The 19,548-nt window shown below is 37.6% G+C and overlaps 1 protein-coding gene across 1 annotated transcript; it reads left to right on the top strand.

Moving 5' to 3' along the window:
- Positions 1–4,375: 4,375 nt before the first annotated feature.
- C2H18orf63 (chromosome 2 C18orf63 homolog) lies at positions 4,376–18,891 on the top strand. Its single transcript, XM_030446127.1, has 13 exons — positions 4,376–4,509; positions 5,174–5,252; positions 6,493–6,549; positions 7,937–8,048; positions 9,248–9,289; positions 10,218–10,294; positions 11,396–11,505; positions 12,363–12,459; positions 12,592–12,677; positions 13,227–13,404; positions 14,458–15,534; positions 16,515–16,631; positions 18,835–18,891. Exons 1-13 carry the CDS (start codon positions 4,376–4,378, stop codon positions 18,889–18,891), a joined length of 2,223 nt encoding a protein of 740 aa, XP_030301987.1.
- The last annotated feature ends 657 nt before the right edge of the window (positions 18,892–19,548 follow it).

Here is a 19,548-nt window from a genome sequence, read left to right as displayed (position 1 = left end):
CGGCCGCAAGCCAATCGCCGCCCGTCTCCGCCCCTCCCGTTCCCTCCGCCCCTTCTCTGACGGCTCCCCACTGGTGGAGGGAAATGCCTTTCAAAGGAGGCGTCAGGCTGCTGAGCCAAGCAGTAGCGGCCGGGCGGGGTCTGGGTCTGCGGCTTTGTGTCCCGCCCCCTCTCCCTCCGCAGGCAGGAGCGGCGTTACCTCCTCCCATCTAACAAGGTGGAGGGTGTTGTGGCTGGCTGTGTTGTCAAAGTAGGGGTGGTCGCAGCCCTCCCAACCCGCAGCTTTTCCCCCTTACAGTAGGAGAGACCTGCTGCGTGAGGAAGGCCACCCCAGCGCTCGTCACTTTGATGGCGGCGGTGAACGCCGGGCCGCGCAGCTACGGGCTGATGGCTTCATTCCATCTCTCGTTTATCCCCGCGGCTTCCGCCGGTTTTCTCCGCATGAGCGGGGGGGCAGGTGCAGCCAAGCACCTCACCTCCCCTGCTGGCGGGGAGCACCTTGCTCTCTCCCCGCATTTCCATCAGGCCGTAGGGCTGGCCGAGGAAAAGAAACACACGAAGCCCTTCCCTCCGTACCCTCGGAACAGCCGCCGATAGGGTCCCTTGGAGGGGAGGGGAGTCCCTCGGGAGGGGGTGGAGCCGCTGCACCGCAGCCCCCAGCCCCCCTTCTCCCCCCGACCCCTTTACTCCCAGCGCGCGGCCGCTGCTTGCGCCCAAGGCGGGAAGCGCGCGGAGCCCCTGAGGGAGCCGTGGGAGCGCTCCCTCCCTGAAGCGCCGGGAAAGCCCCGGCTGTGCCAGGAGCCCCGCGTCCTGCCCGTGGAGAGATCTCCCGAGGCTTCCCTGGGACACGCCGCCGCCCCTCGGACCCGTGCCTTGCCGCTGGGTGGCTCTGAGGGTACAGGGAACAGTGCCCTTCCCTTTCCCCCGGCGACGTCCTTTCACCCCGTTTTGCTTCGGTTTTGCTTAAGGTAAAAAGTGGTGCTTTCTCTCTGGCCTTGGGTGTGTTGGATGGCTCTGCTTGCTCATTGTGCCAGAATGGTTTCCTCCATCCCTTTCATCCAGTGCCCTGTGCTGTGTTACAGGAGTTGGGTTGTGCCTTTACCCTACTTAAATTCATAGAATCAAGGTTGGAAAATCTGAGGTCATCGAGTCCAACCATCTGCCCTACAACCCCTAAAAACTAAACCATCCACTGTAGCACCTCATCTGCCCATTTTTTGAACAAAACCATGGATGGTGCCTTCACCAACTCCCAGAGCAGCCTATTCCAATGTTTAACCACTCTTCTTGTGACAAATTTTTTTCTAATATCCAACCTGAACCTCCCCTGGCAGAACCTGATCCCATTACCTTTTGTCCTATCACTTCCCAATGGGGAAAGAGGCCAACATCTGCCTCACTACAACCTCCTTTCAGATAGTTGTAGAGAGCAATGAGGTCTCCCCTCAAGCCTCCTCCAAGCTGAACAGCCCCAGTTCCCTCAGCCTCTCCTCACAAGGCCTGTTCTCCAGACCCCTTATCAGCCCAGTTGCCCTTCACTGCAGCCCCTCCAGGACTTTGATGCCACAGCAGTGATAGCTCCATGTACAGCATGATCACAGGCTGGATTTTTTTGTGCATTTGTTTACAACATAACTTTGTTGACATAAAATTTACCCAATGTGACCAGTCAGCACACCTTTTCTCAAAACTGGTGCTCAGGTAGTTTTTTGTAACCTCTGCAGGAGAGCTTTATGCTTCCTTACTAAATATCCCCACAGCCTTCAGATCCCATCTCCAGATCATTAGTCAGCTTACTGGGAAGAGGAGCTACTGTGCCTCACAGCTTGGTGTCATTCTCAGCTTTAACAAGGTCATTACTGAAAATAATAAATGTTGCCAACAAGCTCTGTGATTTCTCTGTCAGTTCTGTCAGCAAACCAGCAATAGCCATTCTCTGACTGATGTTCTTTTCAGCTTAGCAAGAGCTCTACAGTGGCTTCAGGTGAGTGTGCTGTGATTATCAGCACCTAAAGATATAATTTCTCCCACACACGTTAATTTCTCCTGCTTGTGCAGAGGTCAGTTGGGTTTCTTTCCTATGCTTTATAGCTGGTAGTTGTATGTTAGCTGGTAGTTCTCTCTTTATCCTCTGCCTGAAGGGAGAAGCTATTTGCAAGCACTCTGTCCCATTAGCTTTTAAGATGACTGGGAAGATTTAAGTTACACTGAATACAGCAAGTGGTTCCCACAGGGGAACTGGCATCAAACAGCAAGCGGATCACTGGAGCATTGCAGCATGTGTCTTACAACATCCTTGCCACAAAAATCCCCCGCGGACCATTTAGGATTCTTTTAAAAGTTATGAAAGCTAAGGACCCAACCTTTCCTTTCTGTGTTTGCAAACTCTAATTTGTTTAACATAGTCCTTTCCCTCAAGCTGTAGCTTTTGAAAGTTTCTGAGGAAGTGATGATCTTGGCTGGCATTTAAAAAAATACCTACTTTTCATTATTTCTAGAAAAAACCCTTTGAAATATATTTTCCTTTAAGCACTAGAAACAACGGAACATGTTCTTTTCTTTAAAATTACAGTTATAAAACACTTATATTGTGATTTGTTTTCTAGGATACGACTGAGGTTAATATTCTAACATGTTAGATTGTAAGCAAAGCAGAGCAAAATCCGAACAGTGAATTCTTCTCTGAAATTATACCTCAAAAAATGTTTCCAGTTCTTAATTTTTTTATCTCAATTTGCAAAATTGCTTTTCAGGTGAATATCTAGTGGCTTCATAACATTTGGAAACAAAATATTTATTGATATCTTCACAACATTGGTAAGACCATTTCTGAAAAGGGTTTTAGGGTTTGTAGAGGGAAGAAGTATTAATACAACATTTTCTGGTGTACAGAGTTTGTTCCTGTTTTTCTTATAACAAGCAGAGTTCTTACCTCCCTGTTTTTCTTTGAAACACATTGAGAAAGGTACTCTAGCTAAAAGGTGGTTTTCTTTAAAGGATGAAATGTTAGATGTTCTTTTTCATCATAAATATTCTGATTTACACATGATTTAAACTTTACACTGAGCCTGTCCTGTGCTGCAATACATAGGAGCATACAATAGGCATCCAACAGGTCAGGTAACAGCCTTATCTTCATATTACCCCCATACACGTTAAGTCTCTTAGTACTGGATCAAAGGATTACATTCTTATTATGAAATCCTGATTTTTTTCTGTTCTTCTTTTTGGTGCTTTTTTGGAATTCAAAAAACGATGGAATTGTAGCACATCTGCTCAATGGTATGGCAGTGAACATCCACAGAATCACAGAATAATTTGCTTTGGAAGGGACCTCTGAAGGTCATCTAGTCCACCCCCCCTGCAGTAAGCAGGGACACCCTCATCTACATGTGCTCTGTATTGTAACCTCACATGAAATCTGAAGTCACATCCACTTCAAGATGGTGATTGTGGCCTGAGCCCAAAACAGTCTCATACTCTTGACCACCAAATCTGGTCCATAGTTTCTATGGTAAGGCAAAGCTTAGGATGTCAGAGACATCTTGGGTAGAACCACTGTGTGCCTAATGACATGCCACTCCAAATACCAGCTAGGTTTTCTTCTTCGTTTGATAAATAATTAGGAGTGTACCTATGAAAAATTCCCACCAAGACAAAATGCTGTTCTTCATACATTCCTCCTTCAAGAGCAGAAATGGGAAAATAAATAGTTTGTTGTTTTGTTTTGTTTTTTTTTAATTAATCATATGGCTGAATGTGTTGCTCAATTATGCTCCGGTGTAAGAGAGTACTCAGTTCTACATACATTAGGGTATGTCAATTGAAAAGAGAGATCTATTTAAATAGGGAGAAAAAAGTTCCCTATACCACTAAGAAGGAAGTCTGGTATGAGGAAAAAAGAATTTCCAGTGTGCCTCCAAGTTTCTGTGGTTTTCATTCTCTCTGGCAGGCCAGCCTTGGTATTTGTATAACCTAGTGAGGAAATGGCTGTTGAGCTCCTGGGAATTAAACTTTCTTGCTGGATAGGAGAGAATCAATCCTAGATTGATTTCAGCCCCAACGTCAACTGAGAATAAGACAGAAAGGATAATTTTGTGATTGTCTTATTGTCTCTGATTATTTTGACTCTTGAAAATAATTATTTTTTCACATATACTGCATTATTTATAGCAAAAGTATAATGAGCTGTCTATTCTAGATGAATTATGCTATATTGCCTACCTAATCTTAATCAGAAGATAATTTATTATTAATTTACGTGACAGCATATACTTCTGAAGTTCTGTAGACAAATACCTGCCTTATAAAAATTAATGTTTTTTTTTTTTTCTTTTAAGACCCAGACACCACTTTGGGGCAGTTAACAATATAACATGAACGGCACCAGGCATCAGTCTCTGTTCTTTGCCAGTCTACCAGAACTACAAAAACTCTGTGCCACTACAGTAATACTGAGTCCTCAGATACCAGAAACTGAGGCAAAGAGTACACAGATAAAGATTTGCAGGTAGAGAATTTTGAGGGTTATCATTTTAGAAGCTGTTCATCATTTTTATTCAAAGATTTTTATTACCAGTACTTGAATTAACTGCCATAAAATCAGCAAAATTCTTATCATCAGCACTCAGCATAAAATTGTTCAAAAGAGGGTTTTTTGGGGGTGTCTTAGTGGCTATTGGGAAAACCCACCACATTTCTATTATCTTTTATGGGTCATCAGCTAAAACTAACAAGACCACCTACTTCAAATTAATGGTTAAAATTAATCTGTATTCACATGTAAAGTTTTAGGTATATATTTTAGGCTATTCTATTGCTTTAAGTAGATTGAGGCTGAGTGAAAAGGATACTTGGAAAGTGTATGTATGCTCCTCAGTGTTCACCAAACATTTTGTTCCCTTTAATAAGAAAGGGAAGAAATGAGAACTTCACCCAACAGGACAACTTTTGAGAGTTCTGTTTATATGCCAAAGGCCTGTAGTCTGTTTTAGATCACTGTAGATGGGTTAAGAGCAAGTAACCTGGTCTAGTCCAATATATTATACTGATTCACTGGAAGACCATTAAAATGGGATTTATTATGTTTGTAGAATATGAGGGAAAATAAATTTAAGATGAGAAAGTAAAGTAAAAAACCCTATTTTTTGTTTGTTTGGATTTTTTTTGTGCAGGCAGTTATTATTCCTGCATCAAGACATCCTTTCAGCACCTGTTATTGGAACACTAAATCAAATTTCAGTTGTAATGGCGGTCAGTATCACTGTGTAAATAAGTATATTAGTTATGTAGTGTCACAGGTAAGAGGAATGCACCCCACTCAAAATAGAGAAGCAGCAGGCATATTTTATTGAGATAAAATAATTGACAGAGTTCAATAAGTTTGATGGTGAGGTTAGTATTAATTACTGCATGGAAGAAACATACAGCGAAAAATTGATTTAGAATGACTCAGACAGAGACCCGAGGTGTGAAGAGCAGAGGGCCCTCCTGTTGAGTCACAGAGTTCAGAAAGGACCCCCCTTGCTTTCTAAACTCCTTTTTGGAGCCTGGGTGATACTAGATTAAATCTTAGTCTCAGACTTTGTCAATGATTCAAGTCTAAGGGAAGTATTCACACAATATTTACACTACCTGAGTAGTCACATGCTTCATAGTATTAATTCAGCACACTATCAGTCACTTAGCAAGGATCTCCTTGGGTAAGGAAGAAGGGCACATCCTGACTTTAATAAGTGTAAGATGAAGTAGCTGTCTGCTAGTCAAGAGTACAGACAAGAGAGATGCTTTCTTCATTTTAGCTCTGTTACATCATTTTGTACTTTGATTGTCTTCTACTTCTGGGTTTTGAAACCACCTTTTGAAATATTTTTCAAGACACCTACACTGCCTTGTAGATGAGCCAGGAGCTTTCCAGCTTACAATTCATACCAAGAACATGAGGCCTGTGTCTTCTTGGTCAGCCTGAACTAAAATACAGCTAAGAGTTAAGTGTATCCATCACACATATGAACATATTTCCCAAATAGGTGTTTCTTTTGAGGACCAAGGATAAGTTAAAGTATGTCATTTAAAGTAAACTTTTGGGTTTTGTGGATTAGTAATATAGATCACATCTTATGTCTTCTATTGTTTTGATGAAATGGTCTTTTCAGCAGTGAAGATTTTGTGGAGCAGAATGGACTCAGTTGGTAAAATGCCACCCAATACACAATGAGACGAGCAGGGGCAGAGTTCTGTGGTTTTGTTTTGGGAAGTCTTATGCTTGCTTGTTAATGTATTTTTGGCTGTGAAGGAGATTACACTGTGAGAAATGCCTGGGCTAATTTTAGTTACTGTTCTCCTTAACACACAAGATATGGTGTTTGCTTTAACTATTCCATAGCATGTTTTTCGTAGGCAAAGTGACTAATAATCCAGAATTTAATTTATGATTTGCTGGAAAATCCCTTAATTTCAGACATGTAATTTTTTTTTTTAACTTTTTTTTTAGATATCATTTTATAAATCAGGAATATGTCAAGCCTATGTAGAGAAACAAGGAGCTACCGTAAGTGCTGAAAGATGCCACAGTTCTTATGATTGTTACATTTGACTGCAATTGCTGCTGCCTGGAATAAGTGGTTTTCATAGGGCATGCAATTTGCATAGAAGCCAAGTTTCTGGGTGAAAAAGTTTTTCCCATAGACAAAACGTATCTTGTGAATCTAGGTAAAGTAAGTATATTTTGTGAGAGTCAAAAGTTTTAAGATATTCCTGAACAATTTCACTAGATTCCTCTGCGGCAGTGGGGCCAGTGACAAATCTGCCATTTGGGCCAAAGACCTGCAGCTCCCCTGCTGAAGTCACACCCTCTGGGTGTGCCCTATAGTTTTTGAAGATGAGAGGAGTGGGTGTTCAGACAGCTGAACTGCCTCCCCATTAATGTTTTGAATTTATCCAGCTTGCAAAAACAGTCCCAGAGTCCCAGAGAAGCAAAACCAAAACATAGAGAAGAAACGAAGTCCATGAGCTCAACAGCTGATACTTTTTTAGACCACTATGCATACGCTTTACTATCTTCTATATGTAATGTTCGTGGGTGTTATGAATGTGTTTGTGCGCATACTAAAATTCCTGAGTCAAAAGATGGTTGTTATCAAAGCCAGTAGTTCTCACAGTTCATTTGCACAGGCAGCTGGGTGAGTTTTTCTTTGTTCCCAGAAGTGTTTTTCCCCACACCCCAAAAAAACCCTGGATTAGTAAGACATACACTGTTAAAATACTCATACCTTACATGTCATGGTTAGATTTTTCAACACCAGCAGATCAGTGGTATGAAGTATATTTATATAACCATGACCTGCAAGGAGCTACTTGCAGGTGCTCATTAAAAGCATCCTCCTGAAGATGTATTAGTTAATTTTTTTTTTAACCCATTGTAGTTTCCTTTTCTTGACTAATGCTATCTGTCAACACAAAGCTGTGCAGGATAAGCAAGCAGTCAGGGAAGTAATACTGCTGAGTGAACAGATCTAGATTTATCTATTGTTCTTGTGGTTGCAAGACAATGTCTCTTGTCTTGAGTTTGACAGCAGAGTTAATATATGTAAATTTTGGATATTGTGCCCATTGTCTGTAAAGAGATACATATCTAGTAAAGTACTCCAGATAGCTCAATTGATCTTTTCCTCAAGTTTATTATCAGCCCTGTGAAAATATTAAATTAATTGTAGCGCACCTTAATTTGATGACACATGAAATCTAAATGCCTACATCAAATACTGTAATAACTTCCTCTTGTAACTAAGTAGATGAAAAGTAAAGATGTGTAACATGAAGGAGGGCTTGGGTCCAAGGTGCAGTAGCAGAATCTTGGATTAACTTTGGACTGAAGCCTTTAAAAAGGCTGTTAAATTTTTAATAATGTATTTTTCTTTTCCCACTCATGTTGTCAGCTGGAAGCACCACAAGCAGTTAGTTCTGCCATACTCCAAACCTGTCTCTCCTACACACTTACAGCCAGGCTTGCACCCAGATGGAACAAGGCTGGTCATCTATTGGTGCAAGGTATTTGACTCACCTGGATCAGAGATCAAACATTTAGTTTTCAGTTCTTTATTGTTGCATTTATTTTTCATAATTTAATTTCATAATTTAATTTCCATCATTATTTCATTGATTATATTAAATGATTTCATTTGTTTACCATATTATTTTTTTCTTTGACTGCAATTTCATTGTTCCTTTATCCAAGTTGAACAATTCAAGCTAACAATCTAAGTGGACATATTAATTTTTTCATTTTCCTCCTCATCTTTGTAATAGATAAATTTAAACTTCAACTGAACACAACATACCAGATTAATAATTTCCAAACCAAATATCATTGGTCATTAAATATCTTCTAAAAATTGGACCTCTTTTTCAGACTTAATCAGTGGCACTTATGCACATTGTTTGCGTGCATTTTTAGTTCAGAAGTGTTTTTCCATCAGACCATCTCCTTCTGCCAATTTCTGTGGTTTTAGATGGTAGTTCATTTGCCTGCCAGCCACTGACAGACACTGCTCCTGTGTAGAATAAATGGGAACTACCAAAGTGTGGAAAAGCAGATGTGTTACAGATACTGTGTTGTGCTCTGATTAAGCAGAGCAGTTGCATATGTCATTCCAAATACACATCGAGAAAAGTGGATATGTTATTGGTTTATTTCCAGCCCAAACATTAACAGTACCTTGTTTTCAGTATCTTCAAAACATAGCTCTTTTAACAAAATCAACTTATTTGGGAATAGCAGCTGCAAAAGGAGGGCTAAATGGTAGATGATATAAAGCTGTTTTCAATGCAAGACATTGACTAACAGCGGTGCGACCCAGGTACATGAGGCTTGTCAAATCTCATATGTTGCTAAACCTGAGAAAAACTGATAACATATGGTCAAATATGTAGTTCTATACAGATTTTCTATTGAACCTGAGAAATTTGATATGTTAGTCAATAAAAAATGGTTCTATGTAGAAATTCATTACTAGGAGGAAAAATTATGTGTAAATTGCTATCCACTTTTATATGTATGTCTTTTGTATAAGACATTAATGATTCAGTGAAGAGTTAAATGATAGAGGAGGATTTCTCTTCATAAAGAAACAAACATTTCAGCATTTATGACACATACAAATGAAACTGATTTTTCTTTTTTTTTTAATTTTTGCATAATGACATTAAGCATAGTATTTAGAAAATAACTATCTATTTTATTTATTAAGGAAAAGATTTTTTGTCTCATTCAGGAAAGCAAAATGCTGTTGGTAAGTAGAATATTCTATTAATGGTAAACTTGTGGGGGCAAGGTATAGTTATCTGCTTTCATACTGCCATGATCTTGTTTTTATCAACATAATGTCCTTTGTTTTTTTATTCTGAAATAGCTTCTGTCAAAATACACTTGGTGGCAGATGATGCTCTATATGTAACAGCTGTCAGCTCAACTGCACCACTACATTTAATGTACAGGCATAGATTGGAATTTACCATTTAAATGTTGCTATTATTATTATTGCAATTAAGTACACATACCTCAAATTATGAGTATGGCAAGTGATGTGAAAATTCCATGGAAAAATGAGCTAAAGTGACTGTCCTGTATGTACTGCATTTCCTGACCCACTACAGTTAAGTCACACAGCATGCTCTTCAGCTATTGCAAAAATTACAAATATTTTTATCCCAGTGTAAAAGTTAAGATTGCATTTGGGGATATCAGCACCCAAATTTGCAACAGGGACATATGTTGAAGAACAGAATACATTCAGTCCCTGTGCTACAGCTTGTTCAGAGATGGGGGGATGTTCTGGAGATGTGTTGATAAATGTTTTCCTTGCTCATAATGTCTTTTCTGTAGATCACTTCTGGGTTTATAACTGGGTTAGATTGCTTAGTACAGCCAATAATTATAATAGCTGCATTTGCTTTGAAAATGGATGTTTGTTATATGGACAGCCATGGGTTCCTAGACACACATCCACATACTGTGTGGTTGGTAATTCATTGTTATTTTATTTTTTCACAGTTAAAATGCAATTAATTTTAATTCCCATGCTGAGGAGGTCTAGCCTCTCAATTTTCAAATGCAACATTTTGACTAACAATAATTTTAAATAAAGATTTGGCTTTACTTTCTGTCTAACAGTTGAACCCTAGTTCAAAACAGGGCTCTGTGCTTTCTTTATATTTTAGTTATAGACCTTAATGTAACAGAGAGACAGCTTTGGATCAGTGTGGAGCCTTGCTCAATCCGGTTACCACCCCCTAAGGTATACACTAGTTCTACGTCCTCTGATGGCACTTGTCTTATTAATCTCTATCTTCCTTTCTGCTAGGTGACTTGAAATTAACATAATGGGGATAGAAGTGGTTATTTCTGATTTTATTAAGACAGCAATCACTGACTGACTATCTGCATCTGTTCTAAGTGTGTAACATCCATACTGAGATTCTAACCTGGTGAAGAGACCTTTTTAAAATGCTAACAGAATACAGACACTGAAGTGTCCTTATGATCCTAGATTTCCTTATAGTAGTGTTTTGTAAAGACACTCACTGTCTCACTGAAATAACTAGACAGTTTTGAGTAACATCTTTAAAAGAAAGGTACAGGCAAGTTGTCAGCAGTGTGTTTAGCGACCCTGTATATAATTATTCTTGAATTTGCTTCATTTTCTGTGCAGCTTCCCAAATAGTGGATCAGCCTGAATTATGCTTCTTGTAAACATAGTTACTTAACTGTTTAAGAAATCATGGTTGAAGCTGAAAAATTGCTATCCTTTCTGAAAGTCATGTCACCTTGGTTGAATACGCAAGGGCACAGCTGTTGGGCTTGCTTCTTTCTTTCAAAATAAGTGTTTGTGATTCTAATGCCTCTGTCTTAAAACAGAAGAACAGGGTTTCTTCTGTGACCTAGTTAGATAGCATAAACATTAAAGCTATCTTTAGGAATCCAAAGCCAAAATGACACAAAGCAATGATGGAAATGATTCTGTCAAACACGGATTTCTGATTGGATTTTTATAAAATCTGCACAGAAGTGCAACATTTCTTAGTTTGAGAAAGTCTTCCTGTACTCTTATTAAAATACTTAAATAAAGTTAAAATCTCACTGACTTATATATCTTTTAAATCTTGTATTTGTGTAAGTTTTGATAGCATAGGCTGTAACATAAGGTGGTGTGCAGTTTGTTAATCAGATTACCTTCTGAAACAAGCAGCCTGTGAGAGCTGATGAAAGAACAGTAATGTACAAACTTCAGTGTACTATGATGCACAATTTTTGAAAGTTTTAATTTTGTACCACTGTAAAGATTTTTGTAAATAACCTTTTTTTTTTCTTTTTCTCTTTTTATTTTTTCTGTTCTAAGCTGAGAGATTTTGATATTTCACCAAACACCTTAAAGCTCTTTGGCAGCAACAAAAATACTGTCATTAACCAACATTCCATATTAAGTAACTGGTGCTATGTTTTGCCAAGGTAGGAGTATGTTTACATTTCTGCAGAAACAAACATTTCCTGGAATGTTTGCCATACAAATTGTGAATTTGATACTAGTTACAAGAATACTTCTCTTTTACAGGCTGTTTTATATTCAGGAATCTTCGTTTTTTCCTTTAATGGAAAATGAGAAATAAAATTATCAGTGAATCAGAAATTACACATTTAAATATTTCAGTTTTAGTCATCTCTCTGCAAGTTTTGTGATCTGGAAGAGTATTAATATTTCTCAAATATAATTTTAGCACGAATGTCAGCTTAAAGAAAAAACATTTCTACCTTTGCCACAAACTCTCCCTATTTTCACCTCTGACTTTCATTGTAAAAGTATGAGAAGTAATTATGTATTTGCTTTGTCCTGCGTTCACTGGTGGTGAGTATTACAGACAAGAGAAACTAGACTTGGAATATCCAAGTTTTTTTCCCATATTACTATTGTCATATGCTGTAGGCTGCGCGTTCAAGACTCCTCAAAGCCTCACCCTGCTGGCGATGAGCTCTAGTAGAGCAATAAAGGCAGTGCAGTGCTGAAAGCAGCACTTAAAGCCAAGCGTGCAGAGATTGTGAGTTCCAGTGTGAGCTGAGCTTGTGTAAGGCCTGATACACAAACTCAGCTCACACTGGAACTCAGTCTCGGCATGCTTGGCTTTAACTGCTTCTTTCAGCAGTCATGTCATAAACTTACAAGATAAAGGCATTAGTTCTCAAAACATAATTATCTATAAATACTTTGGCTTCCAAACATGAGATTAATTCTTTTTTTCCAAAAGTCTGGTATATTTTCAGCAGAGTTTTATGACATCCTTCCTAAGCATTGCTTCTTTACCCGTGCACAGCATGAAAATGGGCCAAATCATAAACATCAGCCACATAATTCCTCCAGAATCTCCTTTCCGTTCATATGAAGATCTTCAGATGCACTGGAAGAGTCTGGTAAGGAACAACCACACTGCTTTTCTTTTTTTCATACTCTTTATATCTATTGTGTTTGTATTAATACACTTTTGTATTTGTTTTTGCTGGTTTTGGTATTTTTGTTTTGATTTGGTTTTTTGTTTTTTAAAGTATGGATATATTCTTCCAGAGGATCTTGAAGAGACAAAAGTATACTTCAGTGTTTACTTCAAGCCAATAGGTGAAAGGTTCTTTACGTATCCTTTTACAATATTTTTATGTTTCCTCTAGTACATTTCTATTGAGATCTGAATTTTCATTTTTGATTATGCCACATTTTCTTCTTCCATAATTTCATAGAAATCAGTGGAGAATTATTTCACTGGACAAATTGGAACAAAATACTTAGTTGAGGTTTTTTTGTCCCAGTATTGAATAGTAGTATGTCAAATAGATTTGCTTCACAAACTCAGTCAGCATGATAATACCACTCTAAATGGGGATGTAAAAGGAAGAGTTAAATTCCAGTAAGGATACAACCAATGAAGATTTGTTTTAAAGAAAATTTTTCTGCTGTGGAAGTCTAGACTAAAGATCACCTATATTGAGTAATCTTTATTATGATATTAATATGCTAAAATCATGTTGAAGTCCTATAACTTTGTAAGATTCGTTTTTTTAAGACTGTAATTTTGTTCACCTTTTTAAAAAACTTTAGATGTGTTCATGCTTTCTTTTCAACAAAGATGATTCATAATTGCACAAATGTATAGAAACTTGTTGTGCATTCCTGAACTCTTATTCAGGTACCCTTTAAAGTGCATTCGAAGCCAGCCAGTGCAGTATTTCCCTAGAACAGATTCAGAAAGTGTGTTGAACTCTTTTCTTTCTGACCTGAGGTATTATTTTTCACATGTATGTGGATTTCCAGTACATATGACAAGTAAAGCACTTTATGCTACACAGGAGCTCTCAAAGACTCTGGTGCGTGTGATGGGTTTTTTTCCTACACATATTAATAATGGCTTTGTTCATGGTATAGAGTGGTCTTTATTGTACTTGGAACACAACAACCATCAATCACATCAGTCGTGCCCTTTAATTAAATGTGTAATTAAACTATACATTAAATTATTTGCCATTGTTATGTTGTTTTTCACATGATAAATACATTAAAAATTTTTCCTTAGCATAGACTTATTCCTATCAATGTCTGCAGTTCTATACACCTTGTTTTATGATTGGAAGTCCAGAACTTTCTCACAGTCATTCCATAATAATAATAGTAATTATTATCATTGTTGCTATTATTACACTTTATTTATTACAGTTTATTTTTTAAATACTAAGAAAAATATAAAGTGCTGTGGACTTAAACCTGTGAAAACATCCAAGCTTTAAGATTTACTCCATGGCTGGTGTTGGAAAAGAGGCAAAATTCCTTTAAGGCTGAGACTCAAATTTCTGTGGTAGTAGTGTGTGAAAGAAGAAATGAAGTAATTAATTCTGAACAAAGAATAGTGACAGAAATTGCAGAAATACTAAAATACTATAATCCTCTTTCAGAAAGCAGTTCCTGTTTACGTCTCTTCAGTGATCAAAGCTGGCATGGCTCCTCTTTGTCATCTGAAATTTTTTTAGACATCCAAACTCTCTTTTGCTCAGAGTACAAATGCCTTTAGAAGTGTTAAGAGTCTAAGAGCCCTGACAGCCAAACTCTCTGCAGACCCCTTCAAAAGGCATTACCCAGTTTGAAAGCACTAAACCAAGATAATGACTGTAATTTAAGTAATTCCTTCTGAGAAATAAAATATACCAGAATGTTTTATAAACACAGAACTTGAGGAGGAGGAAAAAAAAAATCTTCCTTTCTAGCGACTGCAAGATATTGTTTAAAAATATAGTTAATTTTTATTCAAAAAGGAGATTTAATGGTTATATATTGTGATGTATACTGAGATCATATACTGATGCATTAGATGGCACTGTCAGATTCTTAACTCCACTTCATTCAATTTAGCAACTCTTGTATTTCAGGAATTAAAATCTAAGCTTAGAAACATGGGTCGTGAGATGCTTTGCGTGGTATCTCTAACGCAAACTCCTCCAAGGAGACAGACTTTGCCTGGAATTCCCTCCTCATGCAGTATGGAAAACAGCCACTGGATGGAGCCTTTGGTCAAAGAGCCAGAAACGCAGACTTTTCCGATTAGCCGTCAGGGTACAGAAAAGGTTAGCACGGAAGCTGCAGAGACATCAATGAATAGGAGGCAAATACCTGGAGCAGCAGGGTTACCAATTGAGACATCTTTAGGAATACCTGTAAAGTCAGCCTTTGAACTCCCTCCACCCAAAATCGGCAAAATTATACCAATATTCAAAGGAAAGTTGATGCAAATGAATGGAAAGGCCACAAATCAAAGAGATGGGAAGAAAAGAGAAAATGCTGAAAGACTTTCACCCATTAAAATGATGGGTGCTTCATCTCCTATGCTGACTGTATGCAAACCCAGCATAACTCAGGTTTACAAACCTGTTCAAAATATATTTGTCAAAAATCCTACTCATAGAAGCATATCTCAGGTAACAAATGCAAAACCACACACAAAACATGATTTACCTATATTTCGATGGAAATCAGAGTCTTGCAGACAAAAGACTAATTCTGATTTTTCTAATAACTCAGCTTCTAGAGGAAATTTAGCTGAAATTAATCATAAAACGACAAATTCTCCTTCCTTTCTTAAGAATGTTGGACCAGTGCTTCAGAAATCCAACAACAATCTGAGTCTGAATACATATGCATCTCCTGCTTCTGGTGTAAGAAGGGAAAAAAAGTTTGCAAGTCAAAATACTGCACAAGCTCTTGAGAAACACCAGCAGTCAAAGAATGTACCTTTGCAGATGTGTAAATTAGACAATCACACGACAAATTTCGGTTTAGCATCACAACAAAGAAAGAGATCAAATGAAGGAGCGGGGTTAAATATTCATGAATCTCTCTTAAAGAATACATTGTGCATTGCCAAAGGTGAAGAAAAGAAAGCAGCATGTCATTCTCAGGAATATATTGCTAAGACAACCAGTCAGTACTCCAAATCTCACTGTGAACAGGTACTGTAAATAACAAGGCTCATTCTCACTGTTCTCACTCATTCAGTATGTTCTAAATCAATGTTAAGCAAGAAAAAGTATGACTTTCATCATGTTCTAATATCATTCTAATACAGTTTTCTAAAATTTCTACCATACAATTTAAATTTGTCAGCTATTGCATCTTGCTTATTTCTGAAAGGGAAGATGTGCTGTCTAAGATACATGCCCTTGAATTTGGGATTTCTAGGCTGGGATAATTATTTTTCCTTTCTTTAAAACAGTTTATCAGCTTATCAGGATTTCTACCAGGTTAACATTGTGAAATTTTCAGTGTTGAGTCTGTCTTTACGTGAAACCATATTAATGAACAGCTTCTGAAAGGAATCTCACACCTGAACAGTTTTGTAGTGCTGACTTCAGTGTGTGTAAGGTGTTGTGCTGTTAGACAAACATGAAAGTTTTGCAAATACAGGTTTAATTAATTAATTTCACTAAAAGCACACATCGCAACAGGGTAAAAAAATGCATACTATGCATAAGGAAAAAAAATCTGCAGAGGGAGAGTGTTTCAATACTTGAACAAGTCCGTTTCACAGAGATGTTGTAGAGTTTTTATCCTTTCCAATTCTGGAAATTTGATGGGATGGATCCCAAAGCAATGTGATCTGACTTTGAAGTTAGCAGTGTTTTGAGTAGAACTTATGATAAATGACCACTAGTGGTGCTTTACAACCTATTTTTTCTCTGATTCTCTCTGCATTTCAATAATATAAATAGCTGAGCTGATTTCAGTGCAATTTCTGTGTGGAAGATATCCCACAGATTGGGCACATAAATGAAATGTGTTGTGCTTATCATTTTTTTCACCTTGAATGTAATTTGGGTTGTTATTTCAACTTTGTGCTCTGAGGGCACCTTTGATAAAGTGGGTAATTTTGAAAAGTATAAAAATACTGTGGTTTTTTTACTAATGAATGTATAAACTTCTATACTTGAAGATGATTACAGGAAGCAAGTATCTGGCATCTGAAATACTGCCCTCAGAAGCAGCTTCCTTGATCAAGGAGAGCAACACAGAAGCATCTGAAAAAAAAGGTTGTGTCAGAAGAAGACAGGTAAGAAAACCCCACACATACATCCCTTAGTCCACTCTACAAGCACCTGAATTAAGAGATAAAGAGGAAATATATTTTTTTTAATTTTGGCATGTTTCAGTCAAAATGTGGAAAGCAAGAAATCTTACTGAGCCTGCTTTGGATAAAATTAACCTTAACCAGGATAAAATTACCCTTGCTTTCACTTCAAGCGTGCAAAAGATACTTCTAAAATGATTATGGTGTATGACGTTACTTAATATAAACACATTTCTGAATCAGTTCCTGCTTCTACAGTAAAGTTTTATCCTGCCCAGTACAATGCTGGGCATTCCCATTGGCTCTGTAAGCAGCTCAGGTTAAGTGCTTGAATTCAGCAACGTTCTGTAGAAATTAATTCGTACAAAAAAGTCTTTTTTAATTCATTCTTTGAAAAGTTATTAAAAAGTTTTAAAAAAGTTATATCCCTCTAATTATCTAGAGTATTTAAGTTGTTATTGTATTACTATATAGAGTTAGCAGCAGAAATTAAGTAAGATTCTTAAATAATTATTTTTTTAAATAATTTTTCTCCTGCTTTAATGATAGTAGTTTGTATTTTTCTCTTCAAGATATTTTTTCATGATTCTTAAATAATGCTTTTACCTTCCACTGGGCTACACTTCTGTTTCTAAATATCAGTTCTTTAAAAACCTGTTGTATATACCATCTCCTTCTTACAACCATATCTTTATGTTTTTCCTACCTTGAGATTAGACTGATCGGAAGGAACATATTCCAAGTCTTCTGTGCTCAAAACAATTGTATTTCCTTTTGTAGATTCTCATTATTCATGCTAACAGCCAACTGAAAATACATTGCAATAACTCTACAGAATAAGTCAGGAAGACAAATTGCAGATACCTAACTCTCTTTTCATCCTGATTCCCTTGCCTTTTATGTGTCACTTCAGGCGTGACAGTTTGAGGACTCAGTACCCATGCTTGACCTGAAGTGCCTTTACCGAGTCACATGTTGCAGTGTGTAAACTGACCTTGTCTACATACTAATTAACTGTTGATTAAGAACTTAAGATATATATCCATAATTCAGATTCTTCCACTTAATTTGCATTTCTTAACATTGAATTTTAGCTGTCATCTTTTTGTTTTGTCATGCTTTTAAAGCCAAATACAAGACTATTCTGAATCTTTTAATGGCAATTAAAAAGGCACACTCTGTGCTGTCCCTGCTGCCAGAGGAACACGCTCATACATGTTCAGGCTTCAGCAGGAAGGAAAAGAGTTGGTGTGGGAAACCCCAACCCAGCTGCTCTGAGCTGTCCTCATCCAACTGCAGCAAGGAATGGCCCTTCCACAGGGCCACAACTGAGTCACTGCTTAACAGCCCAGCAGGAGTCAGCCTCACAAAGAAGGAAAACAGCAACTAAAAATAAATGCAATTATGAGAATAGCAACCCCAGAGGTCTGAGTCCTGAAGGAAGACTTGCACCATAATGCAAATGGACAAGCAGAGAACTTCAAACTGGTTTGGCAGGACTGGAGATAGGGAAGGGGCACAGTCTTGTCCTGGCCATGGGCTACAAGTGCCTCATGGCATTCCTCTCTCTCTGGGCAGGCTGTGAGTAGCATGAACAGAGACCTGAGCCCTGCAAGGTACTTTTGGGAAGTGGCAGGAGACAAGAAGTTCTCACTGTCTGCCAGCCACACTGCCAGTGCAGCACTGTCACTGCTGGAGCCAAGTGAGGAGGATGCACAGCTCCAGGGAAGCCTCTGCTGGAGTCTGAGGAGTAGGAGAGGGAGTTGTCTATTAACTGTGGTAGGGATGAACTCTCTAGTGCTCATTAATCTGATTCCTCCTCTTTCCAAATTAAATATCACAGTGCTGACTTGGGACACTGTTAAACACTTATTTGAAGAGTAAGCCTCTGTCATAATATCAAGTCTGTACACCAAGAATCATTAGCTGGTTTTGAAAGTTTTGGCCACCAGCATGTAAAAGGGTATTTTCAAAATAGCCCTGGTTTTAAGTGTTTACCCACTGGAGATATAAGCATACTTTAAATTATATGTGTGTTGAAGCATAAAATCTTTCATTAATTACTTCTTATATTATTCAACTAAACATTTCATTCAGAATCAGCTTTTAGTTGAGCTCTTTACTTTACTTGCTTAAAGGGTTTTTTTCATTGTTTTGTTTTGTTTTGCTTGTCTTTCAATAACAGAAAGAAGAAAGTTGTTCAAAGTTAAAGAAAGCCAAAAGAAGTAAACCTTCTGTTTAGGATGTTCTGGCATACTGAAAGAAAACTCTGGGTATGCTCATTACAAAATATTTTTCTATATTAAAATAATATCAGATACCTACAATTGTTCATATTCATTTGAATCATGATAATGGTATCCCCAAATGTATTGTTTTACTAAACAAATGGCTTCTAGATGAAAATAATGAGGTAACAGAAGACAAGATTATTTGTTTTATTGGACATTAACAAACAAAGGTTTGCTGTTTTGTTTTTTGGGTTTGTTTTTTTTTTTTTTTTTTGTGAAGCAAGCAATGTTAAAAACAGAGGCATCTTTTACTTAGGAGAATTTATAATTTGGCTTAGACTTGTACTTTGATTGCCTCAGTTTCTTTGACTAAAATTAACCTGGGTTTTAAGCTGCTGCATTAAATCTGAGCTGAAGTTAAAACCATAAACCATTGAACTGAAGCTGCGTATATTATCTAATACCATTAGATTAAATGAGGTGGCTAAATGCTTTTATGGTTCTAAGATCTAATCCAAGGACAAAGAGGTCTGTCATACAAAATTAATTAATTGTTTGTGACAAGATATTTCAACCCACATCATGGGTGGTTGTTAATAGTCTTGCAAGATAGAACAAGTTTCTCATTTGAATATTAAATATGATAGATAGCATATAAACCCATCACC

The sequence above is a fragment of the Calypte anna genome, chromosome 2 (assembly GCF_003957555.1).
Source record: "Calypte anna isolate BGI_N300 chromosome 2, bCalAnn1_v1.p, whole genome shotgun sequence".
Taxonomy (NCBI): Eukaryota; Metazoa; Chordata; class Aves; order Apodiformes; family Trochilidae; genus Calypte; species Calypte anna.
Note: the sequence above shows the minus strand (reverse complement) of the source record. Positions and strands in the feature narration are given on the sequence as shown.